Source organism: Oncorhynchus clarkii, chromosome 17 (genome assembly GCF_045791955.1).
Source record: "Oncorhynchus clarkii lewisi isolate Uvic-CL-2024 chromosome 17, UVic_Ocla_1.0, whole genome shotgun sequence".
In the NCBI taxonomy this organism is placed as follows: domain Eukaryota; kingdom Metazoa; phylum Chordata; class Actinopteri; order Salmoniformes; family Salmonidae; genus Oncorhynchus; species Oncorhynchus clarkii.
In genome coordinates this window covers 18992798-19010548 of record NC_092163.1, presented here as the reverse complement: position 1 = coordinate 19010548, position 17751 = coordinate 18992798, and the positions used below count along the sequence as shown (strand labels likewise).

The window sequence follows — 17751 nt, the reverse complement described above, 5'->3', positions numbered from 1 at the left end:
CAAGACCATATCACATTTGTGTGACTGTATTTCTGGGACATGCTGTTCTCGGTGTAAACTAATGTGACATGATGTCAAAACTGTAGTTTTGCTGTACAATTGTTCATGACTCATCAATAAAACTAGTAAACAAATTCATTTTTTTCCATGTCAAATCTATTAATTTTAATGCTGTAAAAATGTCGCCATGAAAACATTTGCACCACCTGAAGCTTTAACCTTGGTGGGTTAAATGGTAGACCTTGGTTTGGTGCTGAATGGATGTCATGTTACTAGTTTGCCTTAGAATGAAGTCAACTACATTTCAATCAGCACTAGCCATCTGTGCTAAATGTGTTGCATACTCCGTGTGTAATTCCATGGCCTGAAGAATAAGCTTCGTCCCAAGGCTGCTGCTTATGCCCAGAAGGCCTTGTCATTGATGGCACTGTTATGAAATATGAGCTAAAATCCCTATGTTTGACACGCACGTGCTAAGAATGGCACGGATAGACTGACATTGCCCTGTGTGGATCTTAGGATTATCTTACTTCTACTTAGATCTAAACTCTGCAGATAACTACATGTGCATGATTCCACAGCCATGTGAAATGTTTCCATATTGCAGCTGAATGCAAATTATTCTTACCTCTTAATTTCCCTGCTGGGATTTGGCGTTCTCAAATGGTTATCCAACAGGAAGCCCTGCCCTAGGGGAAGTGGGTAATTGTGGAACCTCACATGTAAAACATTTGAGGACACAAGGCTACGCCTTACACAACAGTCCCCCTGTGCCATAATGTCCTAACTTTATCAAATTGAATCAATGGAATGTTGATAAAGGCATTGCAGCGGTGGAAGCAGATAATACATGGCTAATGAGGTTAGTATTGAAAATGTCATTACCAGTTCAGTCAAGTAAAACAAAGTCAAATACGTTTTCATGTTAGCTCCATGATTTCCATCTATCTTGTCATGGTTCATCCTTTGTATCCCATGACTCATTTTGCCGTATACTGGTGATTTGAATTCCCAATGTTGACTCTGCAGCCTACTGAACATATTGCTCATGCAATTGTATCTTATACAGTAACCATAACCTAATCATTTTGGGGGACCCTTCAACTCATGCTTACGATCTACTGTACTGCCAACTTAGGCCACACACTTTTTTGAAAGACTGGCACGTGCACATGGACTTTAGGAGAACTAAGCTGAAATCCAGTAAATGGTTTCTAGAGACTCAGTTGTGAAGTGCATGTCATGCTGTATTTTAAATGGATAAAGCTCTCATAAATTATACGAGATTGAGGGATTTAGATTATATTTGAGTGCAGAATTGGGCAAATATTTTATAAATGTAGTATGGATTTTAGGGGATCCACACAGTAAATTACTCATTTTGTAAACAGAAGTATGGTGAAAGAGACTTGTCACATGGGCATATTGTCTAATATCATGAATTGATGCATGGTCATGAAATGAAACTTTTTTTTTTTCATATTTTTCTTTTCAAATGTGCATGTGCACAGTTCTCTGCTCAGTGAAGATGACCGCTTTACTCATATCATGTAGCTTTTCCCTCTGTAGCTCCTCACAGTATAAATGACATTTGACATTAATCTTATGACAGCTGAGCTGGAAGCATAAAAAAAAATATTTTTCAATCACCAAATGCCAGCTCATCTGTCATGTCTCCTAATATTCTGTCCCATCACTCAACTATTATTTCTCTGATAGGCCTACATATTGATTTAGAAACGGATTTATATTCAATGATTTGTATTGGAACCGCATATGCACCACACCGCGGCACTGCTGAGCTCTGTCTGTCCCAAAGTGGGAGGGGCGAAGCTGTCAATGAGAAAGCTCAAGCTTTCAAATACATTCATTCTCTCCAGTCCTCAAGGCTCAAACCTTCAGCTGGGTGTCTTTAGCTCGCTAGCCGCATCTGGACTCTTCGTTATGAAAACCCAATTCTGAACCTGTTAGCTAGCTATGCCTTTTTGAAGTGCTGTTGTCGCTATCAGGTCGATGGCTAATTGGCTAGCAAAACAGCTAGCTAACCTTCAGCACTCGTTCATCACCGACCGACGAAAAGGGAACCGAATAAGGCTATGGATTAACAGTTAGAAGTGTACTTGCGTTTCTTGTTCAGTCAAAACAATACGAGACAAATATATCGAAAGAAGCAGATACTTGTTAAAGAAATTCGATAATTCATTGGTGAGTGTCATTTATATTTGTTAAGTTAACGTTATACATGTGTAAATTCGTATTACCTGCAAGGCACATGCCTGTAGTGATTGTGTACAGTGATGACTAACTAATGTAGGCTAAATAGCCTAAATCATGCTTTTAACGACATAGGCTTCTACATGGTATAGCTATATAGGGTGTGAGAGAGAGAGAGTGTCACTCACTGAGCATCACTGAGTGAGTGTTCTTGATTTCTGAAGGGCTCAGCTATAAATGTTTTGAGTGGCACTGGCACAGCTTGTTTGTACAGTAGATTACAGTGCTGCTGGCTATGGCGTATTGGTTAACAGTGAACGAACCTGTATTGTATTCTGGTTTGGTTTCTGAAATGTCACCTGTTCTTTTCCCCTTGACTTACATCTTTTGTTCAGCAGGGAAGTATCATCTCTCTCTAATACATGACGGTAACAATTGTTCACCTGTTTTAAGTAGCCTAAATAACCCCTATAGTTGCCTAAATGGAAAGGATTAGCCTAGTTTTACTTTAGTAGAATATGATTAGCTTTTACATACAGTAGCAAAGATGTAGCTTGGTGCCGGTCTTCTGCTCTCTTGCAAACTCATATGAAATTGTTATGCTAAATTTCATTTTAAAAAACAGGCTGACACACAGGCTAGTGTGACGTTTTAGTTGAAAAGCCGAATATCACTTAGAAGTATAGCTCTGGTCCAGTGCGTTACGTATGGCTTATGCCTTAAACGTTGGAGGCTCAAGCCGAACCTAACGCCCTGGTTGGATCAGACCTACCAGAAGTAGTGCTGTGTAGCAAGTGTTTGACACCCCTATCACACGATGTCCCTTCCTTGCTGCACGGCTGCTGAAAAAGTAAAGCAACACTTGCTAAGTAACATGTATCTGCACGTTAAATAAATCAACAACACTGAACGAGTAAGGTATGTCATGTGCTAAGACTGGGCAGGTACTCTGCCTGTCTTTACATGTCCTTGTCGGAGCAGGTTTACAGCAACACTTACATTTCACAATGTGATTTTTGTTTTGAGATCTTGTACATCTGGGTTGTGTTCAGTAGGCACAAAGCATAAGAAAATGGTCTGAAACAGGGAGGTAGTACAATCTGAACCTGTCCAGTAAGAAGCGCTCGTTGTGCCTGTTTGACAACAGGGCAATTCCACACCTGGACAGCCCGGAAATATTTAATGTATCGCAGATTGGTCTGGCAATTCTCACATAGAAACTTTGGGAGGAAGAATGTTTGACATGCTTTTTACATTTGTATCACAAACCATTAGAGAGAGTGGCAATTTTAGGCCTTTTTAGACTGTAGGGCCTACATTCCTCCTGTAAGACCCTATGAGCTGTGAACCATACAAGATAACATCTGTGTCCAAATACCCATACTAGCGTACGAAATAGTATGCGTAAAAAGAAAGTGTTATAGTTAGGGATGCAAGATATATCGGTGAATGTATCGGGATCGGACGATATTAGCTAAAATTGCCGACATCGGTATCGGCCCAATGTCTAGGTTAATGTTGATGTTAAACCGATGTCAAAGCTACCGTGCATACTTTTATAACGTAGGTAGGTACATGACGTAATGACACCACGTAAAATGTTGCGCTACACATGCAACACAGCATTCCTAACCTAGCCCACAATGTCTGCTGTGTGGATCGAGCAATCATTTGAAAGAGTAAGAAGATTTCAGCGAGACAACTCAAAGGCGAAGTCCATTAAAGCCAAGATAATGGAATTCATTGCCCTTGACAATCAACCGTTCTCTGTCGTGGGTGATGTTGGCTTTCACCGACTGGTCGAGCACCGGTACACACTACCAAGTGCGCTATTTTTCAGATGTTGCCCTACCGGAGATGCACAGTAATAGTGTCACTGTTATTAGCTTCACAACATACATACTATGGAACGCAGTTTGGGTCATTGCGTGTCAAAAAAAGATACAATAGCACTGTCAAAGCTGTACAAAAAAAGTCTGCAAACACCGGCCACGAACGATGTGTTTACAATACCGCTTTGGTAATAAAGCATAATTTGTTCGACCGCAACTTCTGCGGTAGCTAGCTTTACCTTGGTACCTAGCTAGCACCAATATAACCAGCCTGAAAACAATGACAAGTATAAACTGCAGTCATTTTCATTATTCTTACAAGGATTCCTAAATCACTGCTAAGTATTAGCTAGGTTGCCACTTGTTGTTCGCCTATTGAAATTGAACTTGAGTTCATGAAAATAAATAGATTGTCAGCTACTTAAACCTGTTGCCCAAAGCTAACCGCAAAGTCCACTATTGTGGCTAATCCTTATTGTGGCTAGCTTCACATAGATGGGTCCGACCACCATTAATCAAGTAAGAACTGTCTTATAAATTAGGGTTGTTTTAGTTGACACCTAGCTATATAGTTAGCTAGCTAACTACTGAAACAGATGTCATTTTGCTATGTTTTTGGGGAAGAACATTGTTTGCATCCATGAGCTAGCTAGCTTTTTTTATGACCAGTACTGTAGATGCGTGAGACAACTTTACCAGCATCATAGCATACATATCGATGAATCGTGGTGACATTTGAAATGCGAGTGATAGTGTAATCAATGTGTAATAACTACGTAAAAAATTTATGAAGGCGGAAAATTATTTGACGTGCAACAAAACAGCACAGCATGTAAGGGAAATAAATATGTTTTGATTATGTTTTACTAGTAATGGGGACATGCGTAATGCCAACAAAATAACATTTTGGTCAGTGTGTGTGTGTGTAACCTTTATTTAACTAGGCAGTCAGTTAAAAACAAATTCTTATTAACAATGACTGCCCGGACAACGCTGGGCCAATTGTGCTCCATCCTATGGGACTCCCAATCACGGCCGGATGTGATACAGCCTGGATTCGAACCAGGGACTGTTACGCTTCTTGCACAGAGATGCAGTGCCTTAGACCGCTGCGTCCGTGTGTGTGTGTGTTAACTATTTAACTGAACTAGAATGCTTAAAAGGCTGCAAAAAAAATGTAAATATCGGCTATCGTTTTTTGTTGGCAAGGAAAATATCGGGTATCGGACATAAAGGTCATATCGGTGCATCACTAGTTATAGTATGTGACATTTTGAAAGTAGCACTCCGAATGTGTTGCAATTGCGTTGACTCCCACCATTAGTTTATTTTGGTACAACTCGTCAATTTATCTGATTATCAGCTGTTAGACACGTGAGTCAGAAAAGATGGTTGAATTCTACTAGATTAGAACTTGGTTATGTTAGGGCAGGAGATCCTGTATAAACACAAACTCACATCCTTGACAACTTCCTTCACAACAGCTCTGCGCTGCTCCGCGAAGCACAAGAAGTATGAATGTCCTGACTTCTGCAGATGCCGTATCACCGTAAATGTTGCAAGGCCAATACAGAAGTTGGATTGACCATGCAGAATGCACGTCTTTCTCCAGAATGTGGTCTCTCCTGCTAATTTGTGCACATTCATTGTTTCATAACTTCATTGTTTGATTGTTAGTGTCTATCAATTCCCCATTACATACATTAGATCACCAGTAGTACAATTACTGACCTGCGTGGAAATGTAGGCATATAAATGTGTCCATTTGGGGATCGTATTTCTGATTGGCTTAACGCACCACCACTAATGAGCTGTGGAGCTTCTCAAAGTAATGTTTTCTTCACATCAGACAGCAAGCAAACAGTCTGTTTTTACATTAATTGAGAATTACAATAGTTCCTAAAATTTTTCAAAAGATCTTTCCAGCTTTCTCCCTTTCGATAACCACTCAGCATGAAAAGGAAAAATGTCATGCTCTGATCCAGTGGAAATGTCATACAATAGGACTACTTAATGACTTCTTATCCGTTGTGCAAATAGCCTACAGGAAACTCTGAAGGCCCAGAATAATTTATCATATATCCCATGTTAATAGTTTATACGTTTCAAGTTCCTTGCAGACAATGTGATTCATAGGATATTTATTATCAGGATATTCTCTACCTGCAAGCTACAATGTTTTTATTTGTTGGCTTTATAGGCAATTTTTACATAGTTGGCAATGGCAATATAAGTAACTTTTTAGAATTGTATCATTTTTCATTTGGATATAATTTAGATTAACCACATGACAATGATTTTGAAATATGATGATGTTATTATAAATGAGATGGAACAGTTTCACGAAAATATGCACATGAAAACATTAACTGGCACGCAGATCGGTAGAAATGGTAAGATAAATTGGTATTCCACGTGAGAAAGGTTGCCGATTCCTCGTGTAGCCCATTACAGGCAACTTCGGGAGAGTAATGGCAGAATCTGCGAGTCAGTATTCGTGGGAGGAGAATGGTCGGGTCAAGTTTGAGTTTTTTGTTATCTTGATCTCTGGCTCCCTCTTGAGTCATTTGTCTTATTTCATCAAAGGTGTCCTTAAGGCATCAGACAAGCTCTATGCATATATAGTTGATTTTATTAAAACACAGGGTGTGTCCTATATATTGAAAAATTCACATTTTAACATTTCGACCAATCCTAATAACATGCAGTGGAACATTCCAGTGTTTTCAGGGTCCACATCTGTTGGCTCTATCAGGACCATAGCCTAGTCCTACTGTATTTGCCAACGTCTGCACTGTGGTGGTTACCACCACTAAGTTCTTGGAATGCGCTGCTTACATTTTACATCACAGAGGATGCATTAATTCATCAGTTCTCTACGGCCAAGCACGCATTCATGCATTTACGTAGGCTGCAGTGCAGTATTAATGACTCCAAAGCTTTCAGTTCTACCGCTAGCTCCACATAATATTTATATACGCATCAATGTAGGTCTACCTGAATAGTTTATCAGTCATGCGGTTGTGACTAATTGGCCCTTAGCAGTCCCTGACTTTCCAGTATTTGGCCATGGCTATCTCCGTCTCTGTTCCCTATGCAGTTCAGTACCTGAATGTGTGATGCATGGTGCGAAACTCTGCATTCATTGATCAGTTCAATGAGACGCGCTTCCTCTCCCACGGCAGAGCAAAGTGCCTTCCTGCAGGCAATCACTGCAGACAAACTGCCAAGTACTCCGGGCTCCCCGCCAGCTGCCACGCACACGCACACAAACAAACGTGGCTTACTTAAGGACATGTCAGATGCCTCCAGCGGGGCCATCCAGAACTATACTGCCATTTTACCAACTCAATAACTATTTTCTTTGTATGTTATGCACCCAGTCTAATGCAGTCTGGCCCATTTTTGTCTTCTCTCACCAAGAAAAGTCTATGATGTTGGTTAAATAAGCTCTAATATCAGATTGTTTTCTCTCAGGTCGTTGGCACCACAGTCATTCCCACCATGGTGCAGAAGTATCAGTCACCCATCAGGGTGTACAAGCAGCCTTTTGAGCTGGTGATGGAGGTAAGTGTTACTCTACCCTAGACTCTTGACCTCCATTGACGCCCCACATGAATATTAGATGTACTGTAGTGGTTATGCAATGGTAATGAATGGGTCGCCAAGACCACCTCTAGGAAGTGGTTGGTAAAGACGTTAGGGCAACCCTGTCGTTCATATGATTGACTTGAACTTGACAACATGGTTGTTTGAGATGTAGCCTAGGTCTAACAAATACCCAGGCAGTAATGGTTGGGTTATGTAATGGTAATGAATGGGTCCCCAAGACCACCTTGAGGGAAGGGTTGGTAAAGTACGTTAGGGCAACCTTGGCTTCATATTGAACATGTGTGCCACATGATGTGTGGTCGTGTTGCACTGTGGCGTACGAATCTAGCTGCTTGGGTCTAACATGCACTAGCAGTCATAATACTTTGATGGTCTTCGACTGGTCTTCTTGACTGATCATTTGTAATGTACCAAGCAGACCGCTCAAGAATTATCAAGCCAAGTCCAGTCCAGGATGCACAAATCTCTTCTAGTCCATCTAGTATGTAGACAACTCAAACCTCCACACCATCTCAGGCCATGTCCGTGCACCAACCCTTTTAATATCTCAATAGTAAATGGTGGGCACTGTTATGTTGAACAGAAGTACCACTGCTGAATTGGTTGCTGGTCTGCTGCTGAATTGGTTGCTGGTCTGTTTCCTCTGTTAAATGCAGCACCTGTGCAGGCTTTTGGTGAGTGAGTGTCTTCTGGCTCCTATAGTGTGCTTGAGTTGTACTCAGTCACTCAGATAAGATGAGGGGATGCGTGCAGTACACAACCTGGAAGTATAGACGTAGCGCCTGCCTCGGTCTGTCTATCTCTCTCTCTCTCTCTGGGTGTCTATCACTTTCTCTCTCCTCCACTCTGCCTCAATGAGTATGGTTACATGCACACAATAATGCGACCTATTGTGCATAGTCAGATTGATATAATAGTTTGGTTAAAACGTTTACATGCTTTGCAAGAACAATTTCCTTAATAGTCTTATTTCCAAGGAGACATCTGAAATCGGGCTACCTGATGGCACTCTGATAAATGCAGGAAATCCAAAATAAACATTCTACCACAGCGACCATGTTATTTTTGGGAAGCATATTTAATTCTGAAAACTGCTTTGCATATATTCAGCTGTTCCAAGCTCACTTCACTCACGCTAAAGAGGGACTCTCACTCGGCTGGTGCTGGCACATGCGCAGATCAAGCGCACAGCTGGATTTAAAACCAGGTGTTGTAATCCGCGTATGCGTACATAGATTTTGACCTTGAGCCGACGTAAGGTGTTTACATGACTATTGCATAATATGCCTACTGCCTTAACCAGTTTAATATCAAATTATTACTGTAAACGTTAACACACTCACTGTCCTTCTCTTTTTCATTCTCGTTTGCTCCATCTTTCTCCCTATTTTGGCACCTCTCTTCCTCCCCCTCTCTTTCTATCTCTTCTCAGCCTCCAGAGCTAGAGGACAGGACTGTCAGGCAGGGCTGTCACAGAGGGTTCACTGAGTAAACGGTTCAGTGACAGATGAGCAGTGGAAAAACACTGGCTTATTCCGCCTCTCCACAGTACCACAGTACAGTGGCTACAGGCCGGGAGGCGCATGTTCACTACATTAAACTGTGTTATGGTGGGTTATCAGAATAATTCACTGTGGTAACTTAGTAGTGTTACTTCATGACCGTGTTTCACATAGCTAGGAGGAGGACGATAATTAATCATTTTGGTTAACCACCTCCTCTTGCTTTACTTAATAGGTGTTGTTACTCAGTTTTCATTGGAAAATCAAGGTTGGCCAACTTTAAGACCTGTAACTATTTCCAGAAGACATGCAATCAAAGCATTGTTTTTTGTTCAATCCCATTTAACTGCGCTTCAATTGAATGTGATTCAATAAACTATTTTGAGTTTGGCTATTGTAGCCATGCATGCAGGTTTTATTTGCTGCCTCAAATAAGCTTTCTCCATTAAAGTGAAGATGAGGCAAATCTCCTTAGCGCTGGCCTTGGTGAATGGTGGGCAAGCACTGGACAGGGGGCTATAAATAGTCAGTGAGTGGCAGCTGCTTGAACACTACACCTGGGGGACAGCAGGGGAGGAGGAGGGGAGGGGGGTTGGACTGAAATGGCAGGAAAACCACATTGGGCTGCCTGAGGGGCATCCAAGCTGGGATGAGCTGCCTTAAGGCTTCGGTTCGGCTAGGTGAAACAATTTGATGTTGCTCTTAAAAGACCTTCACTTGAAAAACGTGAAATAAGCTGCAATAGTACTTTGTCCATCTTGAGACGCTGTAGCCAGTATACACTTCCTCAAAATAGTCAGAAGGAATGTAACGCAAGAGATCTGTCATTAATTTAGACGTTTTTCCTGAGATCTCAGTCATGCAATTTTATGTTTGGTGCAGTATTTCTCAAGTGAAAAAAATTACATGAAAACGAGTTGTCTCTCGTTGAATGACAACAAACACTTGATTGAATAATCCCTACTGTTGACCAAACATCGACGAATGGGCCAAGACTTTACTACCGTCTTCGGCTTGCCTCGAGAAATGTTTGTGTGTGTGCATGAATAGCCCCTCCCCCCACAAAAACACTTTGCTGAAGACCAAAACTAACAAAAAATTCACAAAATATCATGATATAAGCACAAACTGTTACGAACTGTCAAATGGGAAGCATGCGAACGCCTTTAGTCAGGTGGGACGGGTTCTGTTAATCTGGGACACTAGCAGAGGGGTAGAGAACCAACATAAGAAGCTGAGGAATCAAGGCAGAGGGTTATTTGGCAGGAAAAATGGTTGCACAATGGTTGAACGATGCACACGTTTATGTGCAGATACAAGTGGTTCACTGTGTGTCGTAATGGCCAATTGTCTGTCTGTCTCCTGTATTTTTTTTATTTGATATCTCTTCAACAGGTCGGCCTGACTCAGTTGTCAGAATTATGTAGCCTAGTAGAAGAGGTGGTTCACTATGCTACGTATTCTCTAGCCTATTGTCTGCTCTTTTCTTTATTGATGTGAGTGGTACATTTACACTGACTGATATGGCCCCTCCTAAAGTTGGTGCGTTTGAAGAGGCAGTTTGATATATTCTCTCTCCACGGGGAAATGACAAATTGGCAGACACTCTGGGTATTTTCTGTATCAAAAAGCGGCTGAGATGGTGGTCCCCCATCTGGGCAGCGTAGAGAAATGTTAGCATTTTTAAGACAATTTCCTGCAATTATACAGATTTCTCCATCGAGCTGAAAGATTGTTGCAGGTTTAAAGCAATTTCCTGCAACTAAATATTCTGCCATGGAGCTGAGAGACCGGGGGGGGGGATATTTACTGAACAGGACATTGCCCTGGTGTTATTGATGCCCTAGTGAGATCACAAAGCCATGCAAGCTGTCTGTCCCTGCTCTGCTCTCAGCTAACTCCTTGACTGCACCTATTTGAGTGTCCTTACTTTGTGCCACACCTTCATGCAGCATAGCTGTGGGCGTGCACTGCATGAGAATGTATGTGTTTTTAGGTGTTTTTGCAGGGCACGTTTGATTTGATATGTCGTTGTGGGTGTGTTTATAAACAGTGCTGTGTTGTCATCAGATTCTGTTTGGTATGACAAGGCTTGCAGTTTGTCTTTCAACAGACTTGAAAGTTGGCAAACATGGCTTTTCATTCTTTAAGGGATTTTATTTGGCATTTTGCTTTGAGGAATGTTGCATGTCTCTATCTCTCTCTGTCCACTTTTCTTCTCTGTTTGGAAACTGTCAGTCTTCTGAAACACCCTCTTACCGTCTCTGGAAGGAGAGAACTGAAGCGCTACATTCCTCTGACTGTCTGTCAATTACCTTTCTAAACGCATTCCTTCTAGAAGAAATACAGCCTCTTTCTTTGCTGTGCCTCAACCACCCACTCAAGGCAATGACCGGATTGAAGTAAAATGTTTCCACCTCTAGCAATGTTGCCATTAGGCTCAAAGGAATGTGTTAACAGCATCATGAAGTCTTTTTTTTCTTAAAGTATTAAAATGGTTCTATCCCGCTTTGACTTGGGGCAATTTGAGAGGAGTTTAGTTATAGTAGGCCTACGTTGCATTAAATCGCTTTTTGAAACTTGACTAAGCAAGCTTCTCCTTAATGTCAATATGCCTTGTCCATTGCTGTTCTGGTTAGTGTTTATTGGCTTATTTCACTGTAGAGCCTCTAGCCCTGCTCATTATACCTTATCCAACCTTTCAGTTTCACCACCCACACATGCGATGACATCACCTGGTTTCAATGATGTTTCTATAGACAATATCTCTCTCATCATCACTCAATACCTAGGTTTACCTTACTGTATTCACATCCTACCATTCTTTTGTCTGTACATTATACCTTGAAGCTATTTTATCGCTCCCAGAAACCTCCTTTTACTCTCTGTTCTAGACGACCAATTCTCATAGCTTTTAGCTGTTCCCTTATCCTACTCCTCCTCTGTTCCTCTGGTGATGTAGAGGTGAATCCAGGCCCTCCAGTGCCTAGCTCCACTCCTATTCCCCAGGCGCTCTCTTCTGTAACCGTAATAGCCTTGGTTTCATGCATGTTAACATTAGAAGCCTCCTCCTTAAGTTTGTTTTATTCAATGCTTTAGCACACTCTGCCAACCCGGATGTTCTAGCCGTGTATGAATCCTGGCTTAGGAAGACCACCAAAAATTCTGAAATGTTCATCCCTAACTACAACATTTTTAGACGAGATAGAACGGCCAAAGGGGGCGGTGTTGCAATCTACTGCAGAGATAGCATGCAGAGTTCTGTCCTGCTATCTAGGTCTGTACCCAAACAATTTGAACTTCTACTTTTAAAAATCCACCTCTCTAAAAACAAGTCTCTCACCGTTGTCGCCTGCTATAGACCACCCTCTGCCCCCAGCTGTGCTCTGGACACCATATGTGAACTGATTGCCCCCCATCAATCTTCAGAGCTCGTGCTGCCAGGTGACCTAAACTGGAACATGCTTAACACCCCAGCCATCCTACAATCTAAGCTTGATGCCCTCAATCTCAAACAAATTATCAATGAACCTACCAGGTACCACCCCAAAGCTGTAAACACGGTCACCCTCATAGATATCATCCTAACCAACTTGCCTTCTAAATACACCTCTGCTGTTTTCAACCAAGATCTCAGTGATCATTGCCTGCATCCGTAATGGGTCAGCGGTCAAACGACCTCCACTCATCACTGTCAAACGCTCCCTGAAACACTTCAGCGAGCAGGCCTTTCTAATCGACCTGGCCGGGGTATCCTGGAAATATATTGATCTCATCCCGTCAGTAGAGGATGCCTGGTAATTTTTTTAAATGCCTTCCTCATCATCTTAAATAAGCATGCCCCATTCTAGAAATTTAGAACCAGGAACAGATATAGCCCTTGGTTCTCTCCAGACCTGACTGCCCTTAACCAACACAAAAACATCCTATGGCGTTCTGCATTAGCATCGAACAGCTCCCGTGATATGCAACTTTTCAGGGAAGCTAGAAACCAATATACACAGGCAGTTAGAAAAGCCAAGGCTAGCTTTTTCAAGCAGAAATTTGCTTCCTGCAACACAAACTCAAATAACTTCTGAGAAACTGTAAAGTCCATGGAGAGTAAGAACACCTCATCCCAGCTGCCCACTCCACTGAGGATAGGAAACACTGTCACCACCGATAAATCCACTATAATTGAGAATTTCAAAAAGCATTTTTCTACATTTGGCCATGCTTTCCACCTGGCTACCCCTAGCCCAGTCAACAGCACTGTACCCCCTCCCCCCCACAGAAACTCGCCCAAGCCTTCCCCATTTCTCCTTCTCCCAAATCCAGTCAGCTGATGTTCTGAAAGAGCTGCAAAATCTGGACCCCTGCAAATCAGCCGGGCTAGACAATCTGGACCCTTTCTAAAATGATCTGCCGAAATTGTTGCAACCCCTATTACTAGCCTGTTCAACCTCTCTTTCGTGTCGTCTGAGATTCCCAAAGATTGGAAAGCAGCTGCGGTCATCCCTCTCTTCAAAGGGGGGGACCCTCTTGACCCCGCTGCTACAGACCTATATCTATCTTACCCTGCCTTTCTAAGGTCTTCGAAAGCCAAGTCAACAAACAGATTACCGACCATTTCGAATCCCACCATACCTTCTCCGCTATGCAATCTGGTTTCAGAGCTGGTGCACCTCAGCCACGCTCAAGGTCCTAAACGATATCTTAACCGCCATCGATGATAAACAATACTGTGCAGCCATATTCATTGACCTGGCCAAGGCTTTTGACTCTGTCAATCACCACATCGTCATCGGCAGACTCGACAGCTTTGGTTTCTCAAATGATTAGTTCACCAACTACTTCTCTTCTTTGTATACATCAATGATGTCGCTCTTGCTGCTGGTGAGTCTCTGATCCACCTCTACGCAGACGACCCCAATCTGTATACTTCTGGCCCTTCTTTGGACACTGTGTTAACAAACCTCCATACGAGCTTCAATGCCATACAACACTCCTTCCGTGGCCTCCAATTGCTCTTAAAAACAAGTAAAACTAAATGCATGCTCTTCAACCGATCGCTGCCTGCACCTGCACGCCTGTCCAACATCACTACTCTGGACAGCTCTGACTTAGAATATGTGGACAACTACCTAGGTGTCTGGTTAGACTGTAAACTCTCCTTCCAGGCTCACATCAAACATCTCCAATCCAAAGTTAAATCTACAATTGGCTTCCTATTTCGCAACAAAGCATCCTTCACTCATGCTGCCAATCACACCCTTGTAAAACTGACCATCCTACCAAACTTCGGCGACGTCATTTACAAAATAGCCTCCAATACCCTACTCAATAAATTGGATGCAGTCTATCACAGTGCCATCCGTTTTGTCACCAAAGCTCCATATACTACCCACCATTGCAACCTGTACGCTCTCGTTGGCTGGCCCTCGCTTCATACTCGTCGCCAAACCCACTGGCTCCAGGTCATCTACAAGACCCTGCTAGGTAAAGTCCCCCCTTATCTCAGCTCGCTGGGCACCATAGCAGCACCCACCTGTAGCAGGGGCTCCAGCAGGTATATCTCTCTGGTCACCCCCAAAACCAATTCTTCCTTTGGCCGCCTCTCCTTCCAGTTCTCTGCTGCCAATGACTGGAACGAACTACAGAAATCTCTGAAACTGGAAAGACTTATCTCCCTCACTAGCTTTAAGCACCAACTGTCAGAGCAGCTCACAGATTACTGCACCTGTGCATAGCCCATCTATAATTTAGCCCAAACAACTACCTCTTTCCCTACTGTATTTATTTATTTTGCTCCTTTGCACCCCATTATTTCTCTCTACTTTGCACATTCTTCCACTGCAAATCAACCATTCCAGTGTTTTACTTGCTATATTGTATTTACTTCACCACCATGGCCTCTTTTTGCCTTTACCTCACTTGCTCACATTGTATATAGACTTATTTTTCTACTGTGTTATTGACTGTATGTTTGTTTTACTCCATGTGTAACTCTGTGTCGTTGTATGTGTCGAACTGCTTTGCTTTATCTTGGCCAGGTCGCAATTGTAAATGAGAACTTGTTCTCAACTTGCCTACCTGGTTAAATAAAGGTGAAATGTATTGGGGGCCGATTAGGCCTATGTAGCATGCTGTTATACAATATCACTCCAATTAGTTTGTCTTTGCACCCCTCCTAAGAAATAGAGGAAACACTGAACATTATTTCAAAAAGATAAGACCGCTAACTTGAATGATTTGTCATTTTTCAAAATGTGTTTCTTTTTGAGGGGGAGTCAGGAAATAATTGCTCAGGACTCCTGTGAAAGTGACTGATAAGGACAGAGAATTGCTGAGAAACACCGAGCCCAGCAATGGGAAACGCAACTTCCTCTTTAACTAGGCTAGATGATGTCAGTCTCTCGGAAGAAAGTGTCCATGGGCTGTTACTGCAGCAGCTAACTAGTATGCTTCAGTAATCTGGACACGTGCATATGCATGAGGTTGCACGAATACTGTCCAGCTTTCACCCGAGTAATATTTGTCTAGAGGAAGGGCTTTGGAAGGAAATAAAACAATAGCTACAGAAACAGAGTAGTGGTCCATAGTCTCCCTTCAGCATACACTCCCGACTCGTGCGTGCCTTTTCCGCAATAACAGGAAGTGTAGTTGATGTTATTGTTGCTATTAGCACGCCGCGCCGGTTCATAGAGCCCATGAGCACTTCACAAGCATTTCGCTACACAAACTTTTCGCTACACCCGCAAGAACATTTGTTAAATATGTGTAAGTGTCCAATAACATTTGATTTGAGATAGTGTTCCCAATGGGAGGAGAGAGGGATGTCGAGACTTGTTGTTCCAGGTTAGAGGACTCTGTGTCCTCCTTGAAACAAACAACTGCTATTTCCCCTACGGACTACATGGGTTTTTTAAAGTTTTGCCCTTTGTGGGAAATTGTGTTCCCAAAGTAGGCGAGAAACGAACACTGTTTGTTGTTTCAGGTGAAGAGAGGCTCTGTGTTCTGATTTGAAGCAACCAACCCCCACTTCTCCCTCAGACTCCAATAGTGTCCAGATGAATTAGAGTAGCGTGGCTCAATATTTAGCAGACGACACCAAAAGCAACTTAGAGTACAGTACATACATTGTTAGTGGGTCTAGCCTATGTGTTTGTGATCCCTGCAGGAATTGAATCCACGTCCTTTGGATTGCTAATGCCACGCTCTTACCAACTGAGCCACAACAGACAGGGGGATGCACTAATCCACTAGATTAGGACACAGCACCACCGGGCCATCAGGGAAGGAACAGAGTGTCCCATGCCAGCCTGCTGCACATCTGGGCACGGTCAGAAAGGTGATTTTTAGCGTGGCCGTAAGCCTAGCCTAGTCTAGCATGCCCATTTTTTAAGTGGAGGTTTGCGCTAGGCTAATCCGCTAGGACAAAACGCCTCAGACCTTGGGAATGAACAGTGCGTCCATTGCCAACCTGCTGTTGCAGCTGCACATCTGTGCACTGTTTGAGAAGCGGAAGAGTCCTCTTTTTAGTTAAATCCTCTTTGGGTTGCAGCCTTGCTACCTCTGCACACTCTACCGGATAGAGATAGGCCATCGCAGGGTAATCTCCCTTAATATTTAATGGAAATGTCTGTGTTTTGCCATCAGCCAAGCTTATGGGTGGTATAGACTACTGATGCAATTTCCATGGCACTAGTGAATTAAGTAGCTTTTCCACGAATTAATGTCATTGGGCAGATGGTTGTATGCTTGTGGATAGTAGCCTATAGGCTAATAAGGGTTGGAGCTCTGATACTGTATCAGACAACATCACGTTTATGCAGATGGCGTGAGAGACGGAAGGGAGGAGAGAGTAGCCTATGTTTGTCTGTGTGGTCCTGATGAGTGGATTTTCAGGCCAGATTCCAAGAATTTCTGCATATAATTTTAACCTTGTGGGGCCCTGTTTTTGGTGGACTCTACTCTCTTTCGATATAATTTGTCTGGTAGAACAACACAATTTAAACGTCATCTCAGAACTTCGAACTTTTCTCACCTCGAATCTCTCTACGAAAGCTTTGCATTCCGTATTATACTGTCTTCAGAAGGTATTCACACCCCTTGACTTTTTCCACATTTTGATGTGTTACAGCCTACATTTAAATGGATTAAATCAACTTTTTTTTTTGTCACTGGCCTACAAACAATACCACAAGGTCAAAGTGGAATTTTTACAAATTAATTAAAAATGAAAAGCTGAAATGTCTTGAGTCAATAAGTATTCAACCTTTTTGTTATGGCAAGCCTAAATAAATTCAGGAGTAAAAATGTTCTTAACAAGTCACGTAATAAGTTGCATGGGCTCACTATTTGAAATAATAATGTTTAACATGTTAGATGAATGATTATCTCATCTCTGTACCTTACACATAACAATTATCTGTAAGGTCCCTCAGTCGAGCAGTAAATTTCAAATACAGATTCAACCACAAAGACCAGGGAGGTTTTCCAATGCCTCGCAAAGAAGGGCACCTATTGGTAGATGGGTAAAAATAAAATCAGACTTTGAATATCCCTTTGAGCATGGTGAAGTTATTTATTACACTTTGGATGGTCTATCA

General features: G+C 42.3%; 1 protein-coding gene across 12 annotated transcripts in view; it reads left to right on the top strand.

The window, feature by feature from the left end:
- Positions 1-17751, top strand: part of LOC139370450 (SEC14-like protein 1) — a 66512-nt gene that overhangs the window by 9357 nt on the left and 39404 nt on the right. For 3 of the 12 annotated variants that reach the window (XM_071109937.1, XM_071109942.1, XM_071109933.1), the window contains one exon: positions 7524-7613. In XM_071109937.1, coding sequence (XP_070966038.1) covers positions 7551-7613 — 63 coding nt within the window. In that variant the 5' untranslated portion in view covers positions 7524-7550. Of the gene's footprint in view, positions 1-1842; positions 2206-2612; positions 2643-7523; positions 7614-9096; positions 9269-17751 lie in introns of those variants that run through there. The other 9 variants (XM_071109930.1, XM_071109935.1, XM_071109931.1 and 6 more) reach the window with 9 other exon arrangements.